The sequence below is a fragment of the Colius striatus genome, chromosome 3 (assembly GCF_028858725.1).
Source record: "Colius striatus isolate bColStr4 chromosome 3, bColStr4.1.hap1, whole genome shotgun sequence".
Lineage (NCBI taxonomy): Eukaryota > Metazoa > Chordata > Aves > Coliiformes > Coliidae > Colius > Colius striatus.
In genome coordinates this window covers 1,021,403-1,041,433 of record NC_084761.1, presented here as the reverse complement: position 1 = coordinate 1,041,433, position 20,031 = coordinate 1,021,403, and the positions used below count along the sequence as shown (strand labels likewise).

Sequence of the window (20,031 nt, the reverse complement as noted above, 5' to 3'; positions counted from 1 at the left end):
GTCCTGACCTCTGCATCCCCACTGCCAGGACTGCAGTACCTGCACAGGTCCTGACCTGCATCCCCACTGCCAGGACTGCAATACCTGCACAGGTCCTGGCCTCTGCATCCCCACTGCCAGGACTGCAGTACCTGCACAGGTCCTGACCTGCATCCCCACTGCCAGGACTGCAATACCTGCACAGGTCCTGACCTGCATCCCCACTGCCAGGACTGCAGTACCTGCACAGGTCCTGACCTGCATCCCCACTGCCAGGACTGCAATACCTGCACAGGTCCTGACCTGCATCCCCACTGCCAGGACTGCAGTACCTGCACAGGTCCTGACCTGCATCCCCACTGCCAGGACTGCAGTACCTGCACAGGTCCTGACCTGCATCCCCACTGCCAGGACTGCAATACCTGCACAGGTCCTGACCTGCATCCCCACTGCCAGGACTGCAGTACCTGCACAGGTCCTGACCTGCATCCCCACTGCCAGGACTGCAATACCTGCACAGGTCCTGACCTGCATCCCCACTGCCAGGACTGCAGTACCTGCACAGGTCCTGACCTGCATCCCCACTGCCAGGACTGCGATACCTGCACAGGTCCAGGCCTGCATCCCCACTGCATTGCTGAAGCACCACGGTGTAACAGAGTATTTTCCAGCTGAATCACAGCTGAGCCACCTTACTTGGGCTTTGTGCCACAGGGAGGGGGGCGAGAAACGTTGCCATCTGTATGGAAGCCTGGGATGTGATGTCAGAGATGGGCTGTGATAAGGAGGAATCAGGTGTTGAGAGGAACAATGCAGGCTTTGCTAGTAAAACTGCTGGGAGTTCAGAGCCTATTAAAGCTTTCCTAAGCCAGCTGGAGCAGTGGCACAAGGAGGAGAGACATTCAGTGTCTGGAGGATGTGCTGTGCAGGGCAGTTGCCTTGAAGGCAGACACAGACCCTCAGAGCTGTGTGGTGAGGACTGTGCAGCAGCAGCAGTGCCCACTCTGCTCTCTGGATGCACCAAAGGGCAGGAAGAACAGGGAAAGGCACAACGTTTCTGCAGGTGGGGGCACAAAAGCAGGCTGAGAGTTGACTGACTGCCAGGAGTAGGAATCTGGGAGAATCTGGGAGGGTGCCAAGTAGCTCATAGGGCAGAGGGAAATAAGTGTTTTCAAGAGGTGAGGGGAAGCTGAAGCACAGCCTAAAAGCAATGGGGGACCAGGGAGAGAACCCTGAGAAGTGACATCATCTTATCCTCAGACAAGGGAAAATGATGTGAGACTCAGCCTTTCTTCTTCTGTCAGCATCCAGCTGCCTGGGACTCCAGGATAAAGCATCTGAATTTTTCCTTGCCATAACTTGTTTTTACAGCCAGATTTCCTAGCTGCAGGGTGGCAGAGGGAAGAATTTACCAGCAGATTCAAAGCAGCTCCTGGAAGAAGGGCATGCTCTGCTTTTTATGCATGACAAACTACATTTAGCTGCTTTAATAGCTGATACTGATTTAACACTGATGGCTCCTTGTAGCTACTGGAGCTGTTAAAAAGTCCCTTCCCGTGCCCATGAGGTTGTTGGGACCTCACTGGATCCTGCACTGGTCTTAAGGAGCTCACCTAGTTAATTAACATCGTGCTGAACTCAAGTGGGCAGTGTTTGAGTACAGCACACCCAAAGCCTGGCTGGAGCAGCAGAGGGAGGGAGGGAGGGAGGACAGGCCTGGGACCTGCCTGGGCTCAGACAGCCCAGTGCAATCAGAACAAAAGGCAAGTGTTGAGGAACTTAGCTGCATCTTCCCTCTGATGCAACATTCCTAGCAAGTGTTAATTGCTGTTAGCAGGGAGGGATATTATCCCTGCAGGAAGCTCATCTCTGGGAGCTTTGGAGGGAAAAGAGGGATAGAAATAAGAAAAACAGTGAACACAGGAGATGGAAAATCCTGGAGCTGCTGAAACCCACTGAAGGGAAAACTGTTGCCAGGCACAATACCTGGATATGGGGGGAAGGGAGCTGGGAGTGGTTTCCAAAGCCTCTGGAGAGTTTCCAAGCCTGAAACTCTGTGCACGGAGTCAGTTTAAAAGGCAACTTCAACATTTGTGCCTTGCCTTTGTCTCTTGAACAGATCTTGAGGTCAGCTCATGTGTGGCTTGAGGTGGGCCAGAGAGAAACAAGGGCTGGTGAACACAGCCCCTGCTGCACAAGGCAGCTTGGCAAGCCTTGGGTCTGGGGCAAAGCACACAGATTATCTCTGCAGAGCCTTGCATAGAGCTGACTCCAGTGAGATGTTTCCCACTGCCCCAGAGACCCCATTATGCAACAGGTCATCACTGTTTGTCTGAAGGCTTATGTTGTAAGAATCTAAATCCATTTATAGAAAGCTTTGTAAAGCCCAGGGTTTATCTGTGGGAAGAAGTTCAGTAACAGATGCACATGGCCAGAGCTGCTGGCACAGAGCATAGTCCTCCTCGAAGCCAGGTCACCTGCAGCCTCTGCCAGCTGAGATGGCAAAATAACTCTGGCTTCTGTTTCCCTTTACCCCCAGAGTCTGTTGGCAGCAGCAGTCGGCCCTGGACACCACACAGCATCTCCTCTATCCCCACACTGAGAATCAGGCAAGTACCAAGCTTGTGATAGTGATGTGTCTGTCCTTTGTGCCCCTGTGATGAGTGAAACTTGTGGAGATCATTTGGGTTTTGGAAGAAAAGGTTAACTGGCATGAGACAGGGGTCATGCCTCATGGCAGCCCCCAGCCTTGGCTTATACTGAGAGCCCAGCACATGCAGGGAGGTGGGACCACAACCTTGTCAAACTCTCTTCCACCTCACAGCAGTGGCACAGCTCTGAATGCAAATATTTGGAGGCTTTGATAAGGATTCAGGATTTGCCACAGGTGCCAGATCTGTGATGCTCGTGGGGAGTTAGTGATGGGCAACGTTCATCCAGCCCTGCTGCCAAGCTGGCAGGTGGCCTAGGCTTGGGAAGTTCTGTTTCAGAAGCCCAGATCCAAACAGAAGAGGGAAGATGAAGCCATTGGCCATTCCAGGGATGGCTTGAGGACTTTCTGAGTTGTTCATCCCAAGAAAGGAAACACTCAGGGAAGGGGCTGAGTCCTGTGGGCAGCTCATGGCAATAAACTGCAAAACCACCTCTAAATCATCCAAGTGCAGCACAAAGCAAATGAGGGGGTTGGATGCAAGAGGCAGTGACTGAGGAGTTAGGACTAGGAGGGGTAAAAGGACTGGGGAGAAGTGGTAGCAGCTGGACAAGCCTCTCCTCTGGATCTCTTTTGCTTCCCCCATAACAAAAACCCAGCAAGAGAGTCAGATGTGTCTGTAACCCCATATCAGAGCTGCTGCCTCCAGTACCAGGGCTCTAAGGACTGAGCTTTAAAAAGACACTCTTTGAAGTCTGTGTTCCTGCTTTTAACACAGGCAGAAGCACCCCCAAGTTCCCAGCAGTCACAGGGCTGCTGCTTCCAGCAGCTTTCCCCAAGGCACAGTGAGATTCCCCAGGGGTGCATAGCTGGGGCTGGGAAGATCTGGCTGCAGGGCTCTGCCCAGGGCTGTCACTGCACACTGCTTGCTGCTGCCAGCCTGTTGCCAAGTAATGTGACAGGGCAGCAGGTCCAGGCTGTCTTCTGATTTGCTTTGAAAAGGACATTGCATATCTCTGGCTGACACCAAATCCTTTCTGCTTCATGGCTATGGGGAATCAGCCTATCAGGCTTATAGTGCTTTCTGTGATAAGAGGGAAAGCAAACATGCTCAGCCCTTCTCCCTGCTTCTGGCAGCTTGGGCCACTGAATCAGATGTCCCTGGTGCTGGTGGGAGCAGGGGCCAGTCCCAGCAGCGTGGGGTTTGGCCCTTGAGCACAGTGCTGGGGCAGCAGTGGGTTACGAGGAGCAGCACCAACAGCCTTTTGCTCCAAGGTTCAGGGTGGGTTTGGAAATCACAGAGGGAAGATCTGAGGAGCAAGCTCACCAGGGGATGGCTGCACCTCCAAGGATGTCCCTAGAAAGGACATGTGATCCTCTGATCTTTTGCTAATGAGTTTATGAAATGTCAGCCAGGCTTTCCAGGTCCAAGCTAATGAGGAACAACATGGTATCAGGCAAAGTTCAGGGGGGTTAAATGAACAAGCACTGCAAATCCTCCTGCTTCGAGCAGAGCTGCAGCATTTGCTGGTGGAGTCGAGCTGTGGAAGGGAAAGGGAATGTCATGCTTGCTCCCTGTGTCATCTGGGACTAGGCAATAGGGTGAGAAGTGAGCTTTGCAAGCGTGGAGTGATGCAGTGCTGGCATCTGCGTCTGGGACAGCTGTCCTGCTCCTCCTGCAGCCACTGACAGAAGCCTTTCTACAGCACTTTTCCTTGGCCCTGTTTGAAACCTGTGCCTTGGGAGCAGATGAATCCATGCTCTGGAAGTTCCTTATTGTCAGGAGGTGACCCTGCAGGCACCTGTTGCCCTTGCAGCCCTCCCTTGGGCATCACACCAGCTCACCCCTGCAAGCGAAGAGCCGGGTTCTGGCGGTGAGCTGTTGGACTTCCCACACTTCATCTCTGTGAGGCAGCCCCAGATCCTGCTCCATACCCAAACTGGAGCCTCCCCAGCCAGAAGGGAGCTGTCAGGGAGTGCTGTGCTCGGCCTCAGGGCTGGGATGTCCTGTGGCTGAACAGTTTCCCCTCACCTGCAGCTCTGCACCGTGAGCGGGGTGAGGCGCCGAGGCCAGGGCAGCGTGTCACTGACCTGCTCCCATCAGCACATCTGAGCATGTTAGAACCACAGCATGGTGGGGCTGGAAGGGCCCTGCAGAGCTGCTGCAGCCCCAGCCCCTGCTCCAGCAGCTTCCCCTGGCTCAGGGGCACAGGAACGTGTCCAGCTGGGGTTGGAAACCTCCTGAGCAGGAGCCTCCACACCCTCCCTGGGCAGCCTGGGCCTGCAGCACACACCAGAAACCCACCTCTGAAGAGCAGCTTCTTTGCAAAGCACAGAAATCACAGCTCTCCCCCCAACCCCTTTCCTTCTTTTCTCCCCAGGCTGAAGAGCTGCTCTGTTGCCTTTTTGACTCCCTGACATCCGAGAGCATCCACTGCATTGAGTGCCAGGAGTGCTGACCAAGGCGGCCAGGGGCGCTGAGGGGATGCAGATGGAGGCTCAGGGGACTCACAGCCCCTGAGAGCACTAACACTTGTCATTAAAACACAACGTCTGAGGTGTGCCATTAGCATCAGTACCAGAAGTGAGAGTGCTGGGAGGAAGGAGCAGTGCCCAAGAACAAACCTTTCTGAACTGTAGCCATGGTTTCCAGTGGGATCCTTCAGAGACAATCTGCTTGTGTTCCTGGAGCAAGGTCTGGAGTGTTGCTGTGGCTCGGGAGAGCTCAGCAAGTGAAGTTAAACCCAGGGGCAGGTGCTCAGGGCTGGCTTTCTTTCGGGACTCCTTCTTGCCCAGGCCTCAGAGACGTTCTGCAGAGACTCCTTTTCGTGCTGCTCCCGTGTTCTTTGAAGCAAAGCAGACCCACAGTCAATAAAATGGCAACACTGTGAGGGCAGGTGGGATCCCTGGAGAGCTGTGCACCAGGGAGAGATGCTGCACAGCCTCATGGTCACCTGCTTGTGCCCAGCCCCAGCTCACTGCCCTCCCCAGGCACCCAGCTCTGCTCCTTGTCCCTGCTCCTCCAGCAGCCACTCATCCCAGCACGATTCCTCCTTGGACAAATCCTTCCTGAGCTGTCTGGCCAAGAAGCTGACGTGTATGCAGAGGTGCTCAGTCTTCCTGGGACGCACTGAGCACATTCAGCTCCATTGGGGAAGATTCTTCTCAGCCCAGGCCTCGTCTGCCCCAAGGCAAAGCCTTAGACAAGCATCCAGCTCCGGACATCACAGGTGTAGCAAGAGCAGTCCCTGTGCCTCCTGTGAGTGGCACTGAGGCAGAGCAGGGTGCAGCTGGGTGGGCAGCCCACCTCTGGGTGCTGCTGGCAGGGTGAGCCCCTCCTGTGCACAGCCTTCCCCTCCCTGGCAGCCCCCCTCCTCCCAGCCAGCAGCTCACACGGGCTGGGAGTGCAACACCCCCGAGGTCTCTGCCCCACTTCAGACTGGGCTGCAAGTGTCCAGTAAGCCCAAAAGCTGTTGGAGGTCTGGCCCTGCAAGCTCTGCTTCCTCAGCTGGTAACAGTCCTAACACAGTCTCTCCCCTTACCTGAGCTACCCTGAAACAGCAAAAAGAGATGGTTTTGGTCAGATGGGTGAAGGGGGGACACAGACAGACCTGTCCTGGCCTCGTGTCAAAACTTGGAAGCACCTTCCAGTCCTCTGCTCCTCAGCACCCATCCCCTGGCCAGGCTGAGGGGGGCTTTATGGAGGGGGACACTCCACACCTCCCTGGGCAGCCTGGGCCAGGGCTCCCTCAGCTCAGCACCAAAGGACTTTCTCCTCCTGTGCCACGTTGCTGCTCATGGTTGGTTTGTTCTCACCCAGCTCTCCCAGGTCTCTCTCTGCAGAGCTGCTCTCCAGCAGGTCACCCCCAGCCTGTGCTGGGGCAGGGGGTTGTTCCTTCCCAGGGGCAGGACTCTGCCCTTGCCCTTGGTGACCCTCAGGAGGTTCCCCTTGAGTCAGTGTGAGGGAACAGCCCCTGCAGCTCAGCAGCCCATGTCCAGGCACATTTCTGTCATGCTTGTAAGCCGTGTCTGGCTTTGAAACAAATGGCAGGGAAGAGGATTCACCTCCCTCTCCCAGCATTCAGGGACTTGGATCAGGAAAAGGAGCATTTTGGGATAAAGTGCAGGCAGATAAAGCAGCAGCTGGGAGGCCAGGCCTGCAGAGCTGCATGTGGGACCACACAGGCCCTGGCTCCAACTCCCTGCACCCTCAGACATCCCAAAGACTCAGAGTGCTGGGGGTCAGGAGGTGATGCTGTGGTGCTCAGCCTGGGGAGGTGAGCCAGAGGGCTGCCCCTGCCTGGCCCCTGCCAGAGGCTCTGGGAGCTGAGACCATCACTCCTCATTCACCCACCGTGGGATAAACCACAGCCAAAGGCACCTGGCACAGGAGGCAGCCCCACTGCTCAGGGCTGTTCCTCCCCAGCCTCCCTCCAGCAGCACCCTGAGCCCCTGGGAGCCAGAGGGAACAGCTCTGCCACCCAAAGAGTTTGGAGTCTTCCACTCCTCTGCTTGCAAGCCCAGGTAACTGGCCCAGTGTACCAAACCCACACAGAGCAGGAATCCACACAGAGCAGGAATCCACACATAACCCCCCAGAGCACCCCACTTCCCTCTGGAGAGCTGGCAGCCAGCAGTGCCAGGCACCCAGCAGACCCCAAACCCATCACCCTGCCTCCAGCCCCCTGCCAGGGAGCCACAGCTCACACCCTGCTTTTCCCCTGCAAGCTGCCACTAGGCAGCCAGGATTAGCTAATCAGAGCCCAGGAGCAAATTAATGACTGCTGGAACGAGGAGAAAGGCAGATTAGATGAGAGATTGCCAGCTTTGCAGCTGGCTCCTACTTGCAAACAATTCATTTAGATTATGAAAGCAAGGAATTGAGCACAAAACCCCCCAAGATTGTTTGCTTCCTCCAGAAAGAAAAGAAAAGGAATGGAATTTAGATTAAAAATTATGCAGAGTAGTGTTAATTCCCCACCCTCTGGTGCCTCCCCTCGAGCTGCAAACCCAGAGCTCCTCAGAATTGCCCATTGTTCTGCTGCCAGTGTCAGACCTGCCTCAGTGGAGGAGGGAGAAAATACAATAGGTGGCACCTTGTGTTAACTCCTCAGGGACCTGCCAGGAGAGCACAGGGGCCCAGCTCCTGTTTTCCACACAATGACACCTTCCAGAGACACGGGAGCTCCCCAAGGCTGCACACACAGGGCTCCTGCAGCCCCAGCACCCCCAGGCACAGGCACACCGTGCCCAGCAGCGTGCCCAGCTCCCAAGGGCAGCCTGGCTGGGATCTGCACTGGGGTGGCAGCAGGAGCAGGGCAGGGATTGTCCCCTGTGCTGGGCCCTGGGGAGGCTGCAGCTCCAGGGCTGTGTCAGTGCTGGGCCCCTCACTCACTGCCCCAGGGACACTGAGGGGCTGCAGCTGGGGCAGGGGCTGGAGCACAAGGGTGCTGGGGAGGGGCTGAGGGAATGGGGTGTTCAGTGTTTATATTGGATATTAGCAAAAATGCCTTTCCCAAAGGGGTGTCAGCCCCTGTGCCAGGCTGCCCAGGGAGCTGGGGCAGTGCCCAGCCCTGGAGGGATCCCAAAGGCTGAGGTGCTGAGGGCCAGGGGTGGGCTGGGCAGGGTGAGGGCAGGGCTGGGACTGCAGCAGCCTCAGGGGCTTTAACCCAAATGGTTGATTCTCCACCCAGCCTGGCTCAGGGCTGGTGTCCCCAGCAGCTGTGGGTGACATCCCTCCTGTAACCCCTTACAGTCAGCACTGCAGACTCATCAGCTGCCCAGAGCTTTTGCAGTCTGGTTAATCCCTTTCACCCACAACACTCCCCACCCCAGTTTAAAATGCCAATGGACACCCCACACCCCCCAAATTACTGACCCCAGAGCAAAACTTGTGGGTATGTCCCTGGGTTGTTCCCTCCAAGCTCCCTGCAGCTGCATCAGGCACATTTGACAAGGAGGGACACCTGGAGCTGGATCAGCCCCTGACACCACATGTGAACTTGATTTGGGACACAAGGGTTTGGTTGGATGTTCCTTTCTCAGCATTTCCATTGACACACACACAAATGTTTCTGCTCCAGGGCTCTGCACAGGAACCTCTCACAGCACCTCTCTGACCTGGCAAAGCACAGGGCTCAGTGTCCTGCCCATGGCCTGGGATCTGGGCACTGGTTTTGCTCTCCAGGGGCCCACAGCTGGCTTGGAAACAGAGAATCACAGAATGGTTGGGATTGGAAAAGCCCTTGGAGCTGCTGCAGTCCCAGCCCTGCCCTCACCCTGCCCAGCCCACCCCTGGCCCTCAGCACCTCAGCCTTTGGGATCCCTCCAGGGCTGGGCACTGCCCCAGCTCCCTGGGCAGCCTGGCACACTTGCACAGGGAGAGCAGGAGGAGCTCATTCACCTCCTGGAGCTGTTCCTGGTGATCTGAGCATCTCCTGGGCACTGATCATCCTCACTTGCCTGGATGACCTTGGCAGGCTTCCCATCCTCCCAGCCCCTGGCCCTCAGCTGGCACAGCCATCAGCAGCTCTCTCTTGGCCCACAGCCACTGCTGTTATTTCCAGGTGCATCTGCATCTAGAGGACTTGCTGAACCACCACACAAGAGACCTGCCTGTGCTGGGAGGCTGGAATGCTTCAGACATTACTGAAGTCCAGGATGAAGACAGGGGCAAATGCTGCCTGACAAATGTGTTGGCTGCCTCAGAGCATCAGTGTTGGTGGATGAGGAAGGAGCAGCTGATGCCACCTGCCTGGGCTTGTGCAAGCATTTGACACTGTCCCCCAGACCCCCTTGATGGATAAAGCAGTGGGTGAGCGAGGAGTTAAGGTGGGTAAGAGCAGCCCTGAGGAGACAGCCTGGGGGTGCTGGTGGGTGAAAAGCTGGCTGTGAGCTGGCACTGAGCACTGACAGCCCAGAACACCAACCCTGTGCTGGCCCCCCTGCTCCACTCTGGGACCCCCCTGCAGTGCTGCCTCAGCTCTGGGACCCGCAGGGAGCTGGTGCAGAGAGTCCAGAGGAGGCCACGGAGATGATGCCAGGGCTGGAGCCCCTCTGCTGAGAGGAGAGGCTGGGAGAGGGGAGCTGCTCAGCCTGGAGAAGGGAGGGCTCCAGGGACACCTCAGAGCAGCCTCCAGGCCCTAAAGGGAGTGACAACAAACATGTGGAGGGACTTTGTCCAGGGGCCTGGAGTGACAGGAGGAGGGGTGATGGCCCCAAACTGACAGGGGGGAGGTTTAGAGCAGGTAACAAGAAGCACTTGTCTGTGAGAGGGGGGAGGCCCTGGGCCAGTTGCCCAGAGAGGCTGTGGCTGCCTCATCCCTGGCAGTGCCCAAGGGCAGGTTGGATGGGGCTGGGAGCAGCCTGGGCTGCTGGAAGGTGTCCCAGCCTGTGGCAGGGAGCAAGAGCTGGATAAGCTTTAAGGTCCCTTCCAACCCAGACCATTCAGTGACTCTCGATGCCTGGGGAGGCGACTGGTCCCCAGCAGAAGCCCATCATCTCCCTGGCGTGGGATCAAGACCCGGGCTCCAGCCTCAGCTCTGGTCCTTTGGGTGGGCAGTAGCCCTTCTCCATTCCTTGATTTCCACCTTCCTGGGGCACCATCTCCCAGGCTCCTCGCAGCAGGAGCTCCTGATTAATTGGTACTTGGCAACTGCCCATGGGCAGGGGCTGGAGGAGCACAAAGGGCGGTCTGTGTGCCAGGCTCCTGGGATGAGTCAGCCCTGGGTAATGACTCTGGTGGGAACAGCTCAGGCAGAAATCCCCTCGGGTTCCTGAGCAGCTGCCCGAGGGCTGGAAGTGGAGCAGCAGGAGCCCAGCACTGGCAGCACCTCGGGCACAGCCCCCTGCAGCACTGCTGCTGACCCACCCAGTGCTGGGTTTGCTCTGCTAGAGCTGAGCAGCTCTGCCTGGACCGTTGCACAGGGCAGGGTCAGGCTGGGGGCTGCTGCTACTGCAGGTGCTCCTGGGGAGCCTGGCAGCAGGGCTGTAGGGTCTGTCTCCAGCCAGCCACCCATCCCTCTGTCTCTCCATCCCTCCACCCACCCACCCGTGGATGCTGGAGCGGGGAGCTGAGGAGACCCCCTGCCCTGAGCAGAAACCAGCAGCAGGAGCCATCAGAGAGGGACTGACTGCACCCCTCATTCCTGCCCTGTGCTGCTGAGGGGAAGAGATGGAGATAGCCAGGGGTGCCTGAGCCCAGCAAGAGGGGAGGGGTGTGGGGAAGGGGTCTGAAAGGGCTGATCGTGCTCTTCATCATCATCCTCCTCTTTTGCTTTCTGCTGTTCAGCGTTTGGCTGGTGCTGGGTGACATCAGTTGTGGCTTCTTCCCCCAGCCCTGGCTGTTTGGCCCGGGACTGGAAATGGCAGAAGAGCCCTCCCTGCCCTTGGGGATTTTCCAGAGGCCCTTTGCTCCGGTGCCTTTTCTCTCCCGGTGCTGCCGGGAGGGGCAGGAGTGAGCGGCTGCTCGTGCTTCTTTGTTCCCTGGTGGAGCGCCGGGGCTCGGTGCTGCAGGGAGCTCACACACACACACACACACACACAGAGCTGAGCTGGCTCCTGTCCCCGAGCCCAGGCTCTGCCCCTCCATGAGACACAGCGCCCTCGGGAAGCTGCAAACCAGCCAAGACGATGCCCAGCTCCTTGGCCCTTCCAGCACAGAGTCCTGGTCTGCTTCAACCAGCCAGAGCCGATGCCAAGGTGCCCCCGTGTCCTGCAGAGCTGCTGCTGTGCCCCCCCAGGGAGATGCCCCACGCAGGGACCTGAGCAGCGCTGCTGGGGAGCCACTAAAAGCAGCACCCAGAAGCTCCTGACCACTGAACTACCAGAGTCTTGTGTGTGTCTGCTGCTGAACTCAGGTGCCCTGGTCCCAGAGTCTCTCAGCAACTCGTTTGGCAGCCTCCAGCCGTCAAAGTCCACTTGGATGTGACACCAGGTGTGTGTCCCAGCGCCCTGTGGGTCAGTCCCATGGGTACACACTGTCCTGTCCCCTGCCCCTGGGGACACAGGGACTGAGGAGCTCTGCAGAGCTGCCCACCACAGTCCCCTGGCTCCTCACAGGGAGTGAGCCCAGCAGAGGCTGAGGGAGCTGGACCATCCTCATCTGGAGAGGAGGAGGCTGAGGGAGGGGATCCAAATCACTGCCTGGGATGAGCAGCAACTTGCTCTGGGGAGGTGCCAAGGGGAGGGGTGAAGTGGTGAAGCTTCAGCAGGGAAGTGCTGATGGGCACAGGGACGAGCTGCTCAGGAGAAGGGTGATGTAGCCTTAGAAGAAGGACCTGAGGCCCCCAGTGGGTGCTGTCCTGTGCCCCTCCAGCCCCTGCTCCCTGGCTGGGGCAGGTGACCTTGCACAGAGGGGGCACACAGCTGTCCCTTAGAAACTGGCTTTGCTTCACCATGGGGCCCTGACCCAGCTCCAGCCCCTGGGGCACGAGGGTGACCCAAATTCCTCTGCCTGCCTCTGTGCCAGTGCAGGGAGAAGGGGGAGACACAGAAATCACACACACCCCCCCCCACTAAAGCAGGGCAGGGATGAGGCCCCTCACCCTGCCTCCTCTGCACCCTCTTCTCCCAGAGTTTCTTCCTGTGGGGTGTCTTTGAGGCTGGAAGGTGATGAACACCAGCTGCAGCACGTTCCCACCGTGTTCTGGCTGCCATGGAGCCCCTGAGCTGTTACAGAGGGTTATTGAAGCCTCTGTTAATCTCATGTTAATGCCTTTCAGAGGAGGCCCCGCTGGAGGAGAGGCTGCCTCAGAGGCCAACAGCTTCCCTCCTCCCCAGCCCGGTGCCAGCCGTGCCAGGGAGGGTTTGGCTGAGGCTGTGCCAGGCTGAGCTGAGGCTGCAGGGAGCGAGGGCTGCCCGTGACGATGCTCTAACGGGTGTGGGGCTGTGGCAGACCCAGAGACACCCAGAGAGGAGAGGAGGGAGGTGTGTAGCAGCGGGGTCTGGGCTCTGGGAGCCCACTGCCCACCCCATCCCCCACCCAGGGAGGGCAGGGGGGCTCTGAACGGGTGGATCCTCGCCTGAGAAGCCAAAGCCTGTGCTGCTCCTGCTGCCAGCAGCCCCGTGGGGAACAGAGAGGTGAGAGGAGCGAGGGCCAGGAGCTGGTGTAAACAGCCTCTTAGGCTCAGGCACGGGCTGGGGGTGCTGCCCGTGGCACCAGGGCTGGCAGCCGGGGCTGGGGGCTTGTGGCAGCCCCCGGAGAGGCAGCGCGATGGCAGCTATGTGCCGGCCCCGGCTCGCTGGGATGCTGCGGTTGTCATGGCAACGCGGGAGCCCTGCAGAGCCCAGCCCAGCCGTTCCGCGGGCAGGGGGTGTGCAGGGCTGCGTGCCCCCCACCGCCACCTCCCCGGGGCTCTAGCACCTCCCCCCGCACCCCAAAACTGCCGCCAAACCCCTCCTCCAGCAGCTGACAAACACCCGTTTTCCTCCTAACACACCCCGCTGGGGCTTCCCTGGGCAGAGATCTTGGGGTAAAAACAAACGCATCCGAGCTGTCGGGCAGGTCTGAGACTCGGCAGCCTCCCGCCCTCCTCTGCCCCGGGCCAGGACCCCCCCGGCCGGCTGAGCACCCGCAGAATCTGACCCAGAGCCGTTCCCTGGGGGCTGCTCACGGGGCTGTTTCCAGCTGCCCGGAGCTGGGCTGCGGGGGCTGGATGGGGACGGCTGGAGGTGCGGCCAGCGCTGCTCTCCCTGAGTCCCGGGGTGCATCTGCCACACAAGGTCACCTTCTGCCCTGGCCTTGCTGAGCCATCCCCCGGGCATTGTTTCCCCACCTCAGCACAGCGTTTGCTGCCTGGCTCCGGCAGCTCGTCCCCGCAGGGACCTTCGGTCGCGGCCGGGCTCCGGCTGACATCCGTCCGTCACCTCCCCGGCAGCGGGACACGCGGACAAGGAGAGGACGAGCAGGGGAGGAGCCGGAGCCGCATCCCCTCCGCAGGCGGCTCCGTGGCCGCGGGAAGGGCAGCGGGGTCCCCCCGCACCCCCGGGTCCCGCAGCCCCCCCGGGTCCCGCAGCCCCCCCGAGCCGAGCTCCCGCGGCCGTGCCGGGGCTCCGGCTGGCACACGAGTCACGTTTCCTCGCAACGCCCAGCTCAGCTCGGTGCCGCCGCTATTTTTGGCAGCTCTGGAGAGCGGCTCAGCCCCGGGCAGCACGCTGAACCACGGCTCTGGCCCTGCCGGGGTCTGGCTGGGGAAGCGAGGGGGCAAACACAGCCCCGGGCCCCGCACCTCGTCCCGCAGCTCCTCCGGGGTCATCGGGAGCTGAAGCAGCATCTTGGCGGCAGAACGTTACCTTATAAAGAGCTCGTTTGGGGCTCGTTTCTCGCCTGGCATCGATCGTTTGTGCTCCAAACAAGCGGCTCCTCGGCGGGTATTTTTACTCTGGGTGTTTAAGCTGAGGCTGCAGCGGCAAAACTCAGCCCCAGAGCCCCGAGGGCTGGACGGAACGGGCTGTCTGGGCACCACGGGCGAGCCGCCCCTCCTGCCCCGCGGCCGCCGCACCCCCCGTCCAGCACCGCCATCCCCCCACGCCCCGACCTCCCGGGGTGCCCCCGGCCCTCACAGACCCCGCAGCTCCTGCCCTCGCCCCGGGATGCCCAAGGCCGGCGGCAGAGCCGGGAGCAGCCCCGAGGGGAGGCGGGAGGGTGGGTTGGGGGTTTGTCGGGGGGGCTTTGCCACGTTCTGCGGGTCAGAGGGTTTCCCGTGGAGCCCAGCAGCCCCCTGCCCCCGGCGGGCTCTGACCCTCACCGACCTTGCCGGGATAAAATCAGCCGTTTCGCTTTGAATTAAGGGCGGCTGGGGGGAGAGCAGCCCGAGCGGGGGCTCAGAGGCGTCGAGCGCAGCGGTTCCGTCGCGGTCCGTGCGCGGGGACGGTCGGGGCCCTGCGGCCGCAGCCGGGTGACAACGGCACCGATTTCCCAGCGCCTTCGGTGGCGCAAAAATCGACATTTTTAACTGGGGAAGAGTGAAAAAAAAAGCGCCACATCAGTCAGGTGCGATGAAAGAAACGCTTCGCGTGCCCTGCTGGGAGGGGACGGGGGTGGGGAAAAGGCTGCGCTGCCTCGGGCTCTCGGCTCCTGCGGGCTTGGGGACGCAGCGCAGGGGCCGCGGGAGCATCTTCCCGGTGCCTATCCCGGCCGCTGCCCCATACAGCCCCTGCCCCGCTCCCGAGGGACCCCTCACCACCCCCTCAGCATCCCCCGCAGCCCGTTACCTTCCGGGGCAAGCGCTGCCTTCATCTCCACTGCCTCCTCCTCGCTCTCCCCCACCCCCTTTCTCATTTCCCCAAGAAGGTTTTAATGAAATCTGCCCTTAATTAAATCCACATTCATTTGCATAATTACCAGGAAATTGAAATTAGCCTGCGGACGTGGCTGGCATACAGCAGCCAGCCCTCCCTGCTGCTTGGGGAGGGGGCTGCAGGGAGGGCAGGGAACTGCCCCTCACCCGTGGGTACTGCCACGGACCCCCCCCTCGCCTCTCCCGTTCCCTCCCACAGCCGCTGGGCACAGGGGGAGACCCCCGGCCGCAGCATCCCCCCCCGGCCGCAGCATCCCCCCCCGGCCGCAGCATCCCCCCCCCGCCCGCAGCATCCCCCCCCCGCCCGCAGCATCCCCCCCCCGCCCGCAGCATCCCCCCGCCCGCAGCATCACCCCGCCCGCAGCATCACCCCGCCCAGCCCCGCGGCTGCACGAACAGCAGCACGTTTGATTTCTCTCTAAAGCAGAGTCTTCCCGGGCACGGAGGAGATTCGTGTGGCGTTTATAACTCTGTATTTTACCGTGGTTTGGTTTTGTTTTTGTCTTCTCTTACGGTCGTGGTTTGTTTTTGAACCCTTTTCAAACAGTGACGAACTGAGGTAAGGTCTGTGACACTACAGCCGCCCCACGGCCAGAGCCCCACGGCCGCGGGGAACCGCAAGGAAACACCCGACAACCTACCAACACAGCAACCGGGACGGGAACAGAAAGGACAGGCGGGCCCCGTCCCCACCCCGCGGGACAGCCCCCCCTCCCCGCGGCAGGGACAGCCGAGCCCTCCCGGGGCGGCCGGGACCCCTTATCTACATTATTGCACGAAAGATCGAGGACATCGAGGGAACCTAAGGCAAAAAGGAGGATAAAACCGCGCCTAGTGTCTCTACGTCGGGGCAATGCTACTTCTACACCGGGCCCTGGACCCCGGCACCGCGGGCGGGGGGACGGGAGGGGACGGGAGGGGTGGTGGGGAGGGGGCAGCGGCGGCGGCGGGGCCGTCCGGGCGCCCGCCCGCTGTGTAAACTGCTGCTGCTGCTGCTGAGGAGCGGTATAGCCCTTTGTGCGGGATTGGGGGGGACGGGAGGGGGTCCCCACGGCACCCACCCGATGCGGCGCAAGCCCAAACCGTGCCAAGGCTCGGGTGCTGCCAGCTTGGGGTGTCCCCAGCCTCCCCCCTGCCCTGGGTGCCCGAAACCAGGAGGGGAGTTGTCACCCCCACCCTCCCCTACACACTCCCCCCCTCCATGACCTCGTCACTAAGGGGCACCAGCGGCTCCTGCCACCCCCCTGCCTCGCCACGGGCAGGCCCGGGGAGGGGGGGAGGGGGGTGTCATCGGGGTTTGGGAAGGGGTGACAGCACGGAGGGGTGATGGAGACCTTGCAGACCTTGAGGACGCTGCTCAGAGCCCCCTCCCCTGCTGCCCAGGTTGTGCAGACCAGCCTGGAGATCCCCCAGCAGCAGCTTTTCCAGCCCCTGGCTACAAAGAGTCTGCAGAGGGGCCAAAGGGCACACGGCACGGAGCAGAGCCGGCCCGGCCCCGGGCATCCCACCCGCCGGCTCCCGACCCCCGCGGGGCAGGGCAGGGCAGGGGGCTGCGGGGACGCACGACAACACACAGACAGGGACACTTGCTACATCGATGGCTGCCAGCGTCTCCTGCAGCAGGGAGGCTGCCGGGGGGGCCGGGGCGACCCCCCAGCTCCCACCTCCCCATCCCCTCCCAGTGCCCACCGGCGGGGCAGGGACGGGAGCAAGGGGGCAGACCCTCACCCTCCCGACCTGCCCCCCAAGGCCTCCTCCACCGCGCGGGGTCATCGGCCTTCCCGGGGCCGAGCAGGGGTGGGGGGGAGCCGGTGGGGGCACAGGCGGCGCCTTGAGGAGACCCCTCCCCACGCTGCCCCGGGGGGTCTGTGGGTGGTGGCGGCGGCAGGAGCCGGGGCCAGGCGGGGATCCCGCCCCAGCGCTCCGCGGCACAGTCACCCTGGTCCTTCCCCTCCTCGGCTTTCTTCCTTTTCTTTTGCTTCGGGGGATGGGCTCAAGCCACGAGCAACACCCCCCCCCCATCCTCATCATCCTCATCATCCTCCTCATCCTCATCCCCGGGCCGGGGGGGGCGCAGTGGGGAGGGGGCGCCAGGCGCCGCCGTCAGACGCAGATCTCTATGGCTGTGGCCAACACCATCTGCCCTTTGCCCTTGTCCTGGCGGGCGTCTGTCCTGGCGGCCGCGCCCGGGGGGCCCGCGGGGGGCTCGGCGGCTCGGGGGGCGCCGCTGCCTTCCGTCAGCACGGTCCTCTTGAGCGGGGCGGGCGTGCAGGGCGCGGCGGCGTCGTGGCGGTGCGGCGCGGGCGGCAGCTTGTCGCCGGCGTGCTTGCGGGAGCGGTAGGACGGCCGGCGCCGCGCCTCGCTCATCAGGTCGCACTTGAGGAAGTAAAAAACCTCCTTGACCGGGCACCGCTTCTCGGGGTCGAGCGCCAAGAGGCGCTGGAACATGCGCAGGGCGCCGTCGGTGAAGCGCCGCCACTGCGAGGGCAGCCCCGCCAGCCGCCCCTTCTGCCACCGCACGAACTCCTCGAAGAAGGCGTCCGAGGCCGCCGCCGCCTCCCAGGGGAAGTTGCCGGTGAGGACGCAGAAGATGAGCACCCCGAAAGCCCAGACGTCGACGCTGGCGTCCACGGCGAAGCCCTCGGCGCGGCCGGCCTGGCACACCTCGGGCGCCGTGTAGGGGATGGTGCCGCTGATGCGCTTCACGCGGCAGCCCACCTTGCGCGTCATGCCGAAGTCGGCCAGCTTCACCCGGCGGCACTCGCGGTCGAACAGCAGCACGTTCTCGGGCTTGATGTCGCGGTGCACCAGGCTCTTGCTGTGCATGTAGTCCAGGGCCAGGCCCAGCTGCTGCACGCAGCGCTTCACCAGCTCCTCGGGGAGACCCACCTGCGGGGGAACGGCCTCAGGCGCTGCCCGCACGCAGCCCGGCCCTCCGCGGGGCCCCACGGAGCAGCCCGGGGGCTCCCAGGGGTGGGGGGTGGGTCCCAGGGCATCCCAGGGATGGGAGATGGGTCTGGGGGCTCTCAGAGGGTGGGAGATAGGTCTCAGGGCATCCTAGGGATGGGAGGTGGGTCTGGGGGCTCCCAGGGGGTGGGAGATGGGTCTGGGGGTTTCCAGGAGGTGGGTGATGGGTCTCAGGGCATCCCAGGGGTGGGAGGTGGGTCTGGGGGCTCCCAGGGGGTGGGTGATGGGTCCCAGGGTATTCCAGGGATGAGAGATGGGTCTGGGGGCTTCCAAGGGGTGGGGGGTGGGTCTCAGGGCATCCCAGGTATGGGAGCTGGGTCTGGGGGCTCCTGGGGGTGGGTGGTGGGTACCAGGGTACCCCAGGGATGGGAGGTGGATCTGGGGGCTCTCAGAGGGTGGGAGATGGGTCCCAGGGCATCCCAGGGATGGGAGATGGGTCTGGGGGCTCTCAGAGGGTGGGAGATGGGTCTCAGGGCATCCCAGGGATGGGAGGTGGGTCTGGGGGTTTCCAGGGGGTGGGTGATGGGTCCCAGGGTATTCCAGGGGTGGGTGATGGGTCTGGAGGCTCCCAGGGGGTGAGTGATGGGTCTGGGGGTTTCCAGGAGGTGGGTGATGGGTCCCAGGGCATCCCAGGGATGGGAGGTGGGTCTGGGGGCTTCCAAGGGGTGGGGGGTGGGTCCCAGGGTATTGCAGGGGTGGGAGGTGGGTCTGGGGGCTCCCAGGGGGTGGGTGATGGGTCCCAGGGCACCCCAGGGATGGGAGGTGGGTCTCAGGTTCCCCAGGAGAACAGTGATAGGTCTCAGGCTGCCCTAGGGGTCTGTGGTGAGTCTCAGACCACCCTTGGGACAGGGTGACCACCCAGGGTGACGGGTCCTAGGTCACCTTAGGGATGAACAATGGGTCTCAGTCCACCCAGGGGACAGGGGCTGGGTCTCAGTTCCTCCAGGGGATGGCTGAGGGGTGTCCCAGGCCCACCCAGCCGCGCCGGGGTCCCGGGGGGTCCCACCTGGGGCGGGATGATGTCGAACAGGTCCCCGCCGGGCGCGTACTCCTGAGCGAACACGTAGCAGTCCTCGGTCTCGAACACCACGTCGAAGACCTTGATGATGAAGGGGCTGGAGGAGAGCGTGTTGGTGATGCTGAACTCCCGCAGGAAGTTCTTCAGCTTCGTCTTGCTCTTGTTGACGAACTTCAGGGCCATCTTGGTGCCTGCGGCGGGCAGGGGATGGGGGGCGTGAGGGGACAGGATGTGCCCGGCAGCCTCCCCCCGGCGCGGCCGCGTCTCCCGGGGCCTCCCCCCAGCCCCCCTCACCTGTGCTTTTGTGGGACACCAGGTCAACCTTGCCGTAGGTGCCCTTGCCCAGCTCGCGGATGAGCTCGTAGTGCTTGGTGACGTCGGTGCCCGAGAGCGTGCGGATGGCCAGCGCCTGCATGTCCTCGGTGATGAGCGGCACCCCGCAGCACGCCAGCTTGCGCGCCGGCTCCTGCTCAAGCGAGCCCACGCTCATGGCTGCGCTGCAAGGGACAGGGGGAGGCAGCGCTGGCGGGGGGCTGCTGCAAAGCCCCTGCACCCCGCCTCATCCCCACCCAGCCCGGGCTGAGCGGAGCCCAGGCACACACAGGCTGCCAGCCCCGGGGCCCTGCAGAGGACACACAGGGGGTGCAGCAGCCCCTGTGACACGGGGGGATGTGTGAGGGCTCGGGGTGTGGCTGTGCCAGGAGGGGAGGGACGTGGGGACACACACAGATGGTGTCTCAGCCCTGGTGTGTTCACAGGCACCTTGCAGGACAAGGGCTGAGGCTGTCTGGGGCTCCCCACTGCTGCCACATCCCCACTGGGGACCCTGGGAGAGGGTCTTGTCCTCTGCAGCCTCCTGCCTTTGAGAGCACCCTCTGGCACAGGCAGCGAGCGGGACACAGCGCTGCTGAAGCAAATCACAGAATCCTTTGGGCTGGAAAAGCTCTTTGAGCTGCTGCAGTCCCAGCCCTGCCCTCACCCTGCCCAGCCCAGCACTGACCCACAGCCCTCAGCACCTCAGCTCCACGCCTTTGGGGTCCCTCCAGGGCTGGGCACTCCCCCAGCTCCCTGGGCAGCCTGGCACAGGGGCTCACACCCCTCTCAGGGAAACAGTTGTG

The 20,031-nt window shown here is 62.0% G+C and overlaps 2 protein-coding genes across 2 annotated transcripts in view; one reads left to right on the top strand and one right to left on the bottom strand.

The window, feature by feature from the left end:
- Positions 1-5,088, top strand: part of DNAAF8 (dynein axonemal assembly factor 8) — a 96,016-nt gene extending 90,928 nt beyond the window's left edge. Inside the window, exons 31-32 of the mRNA XM_061991926.1 lie at positions 2,519-2,588; positions 5,011-5,088. Coding sequence (XP_061847910.1) covers positions 2,519-2,588; positions 5,011-5,088 — 148 coding nt within the window. The remainder of the gene's footprint in view (positions 1-2,518; positions 2,589-5,010) is intronic.
- An 11,876-nt stretch (positions 5,089-16,964) lies between these two features.
- On the bottom strand, positions 16,965-19,415 carry SBK1 (SH3 domain binding kinase 1). The gene is made up of 3 exons (XM_061993765.1): positions 19,208-19,415; positions 18,902-19,104; positions 16,965-17,817 (listed from the first exon to the last, which is right to left on the bottom strand). The coding sequence occupies exons 1-3, from the start codon at positions 19,401-19,403 to the stop codon at positions 17,032-17,034; spliced, it is 1,185 nt and encodes a 394-aa protein (XP_061849749.1). The 5' UTR covers positions 19,404-19,415; the 3' UTR covers positions 16,965-17,031.
- Positions 19,416-20,031: the final 616 nt, after the last annotated feature.

Excerpts from the sequence above, each read along its gene's own strand:
- SBK1 (XM_061993765.1), bottom strand. The coding sequence starts at position 19,403 with ATGAGCGTGGGCTCGCTTGAGCAGGAGCCGGCGCGCAAGCTGGCGTGC. Across the intron at positions 19,105-19,207 it reads GGTGTCCCACAAAAGCACAG|GCACCAAGATGGCCCTGAAG; the intron begins GTGAGGGGGGCT and ends TGCCCGCCGCAG. Across the intron at positions 17,818-18,901 it reads TCGACATCATCCCGCCCCAG|GTGGGTCTCCCCGAGGAGCT; the intron begins GTGGGACCCCCC and ends GTTCCCCCGCAG.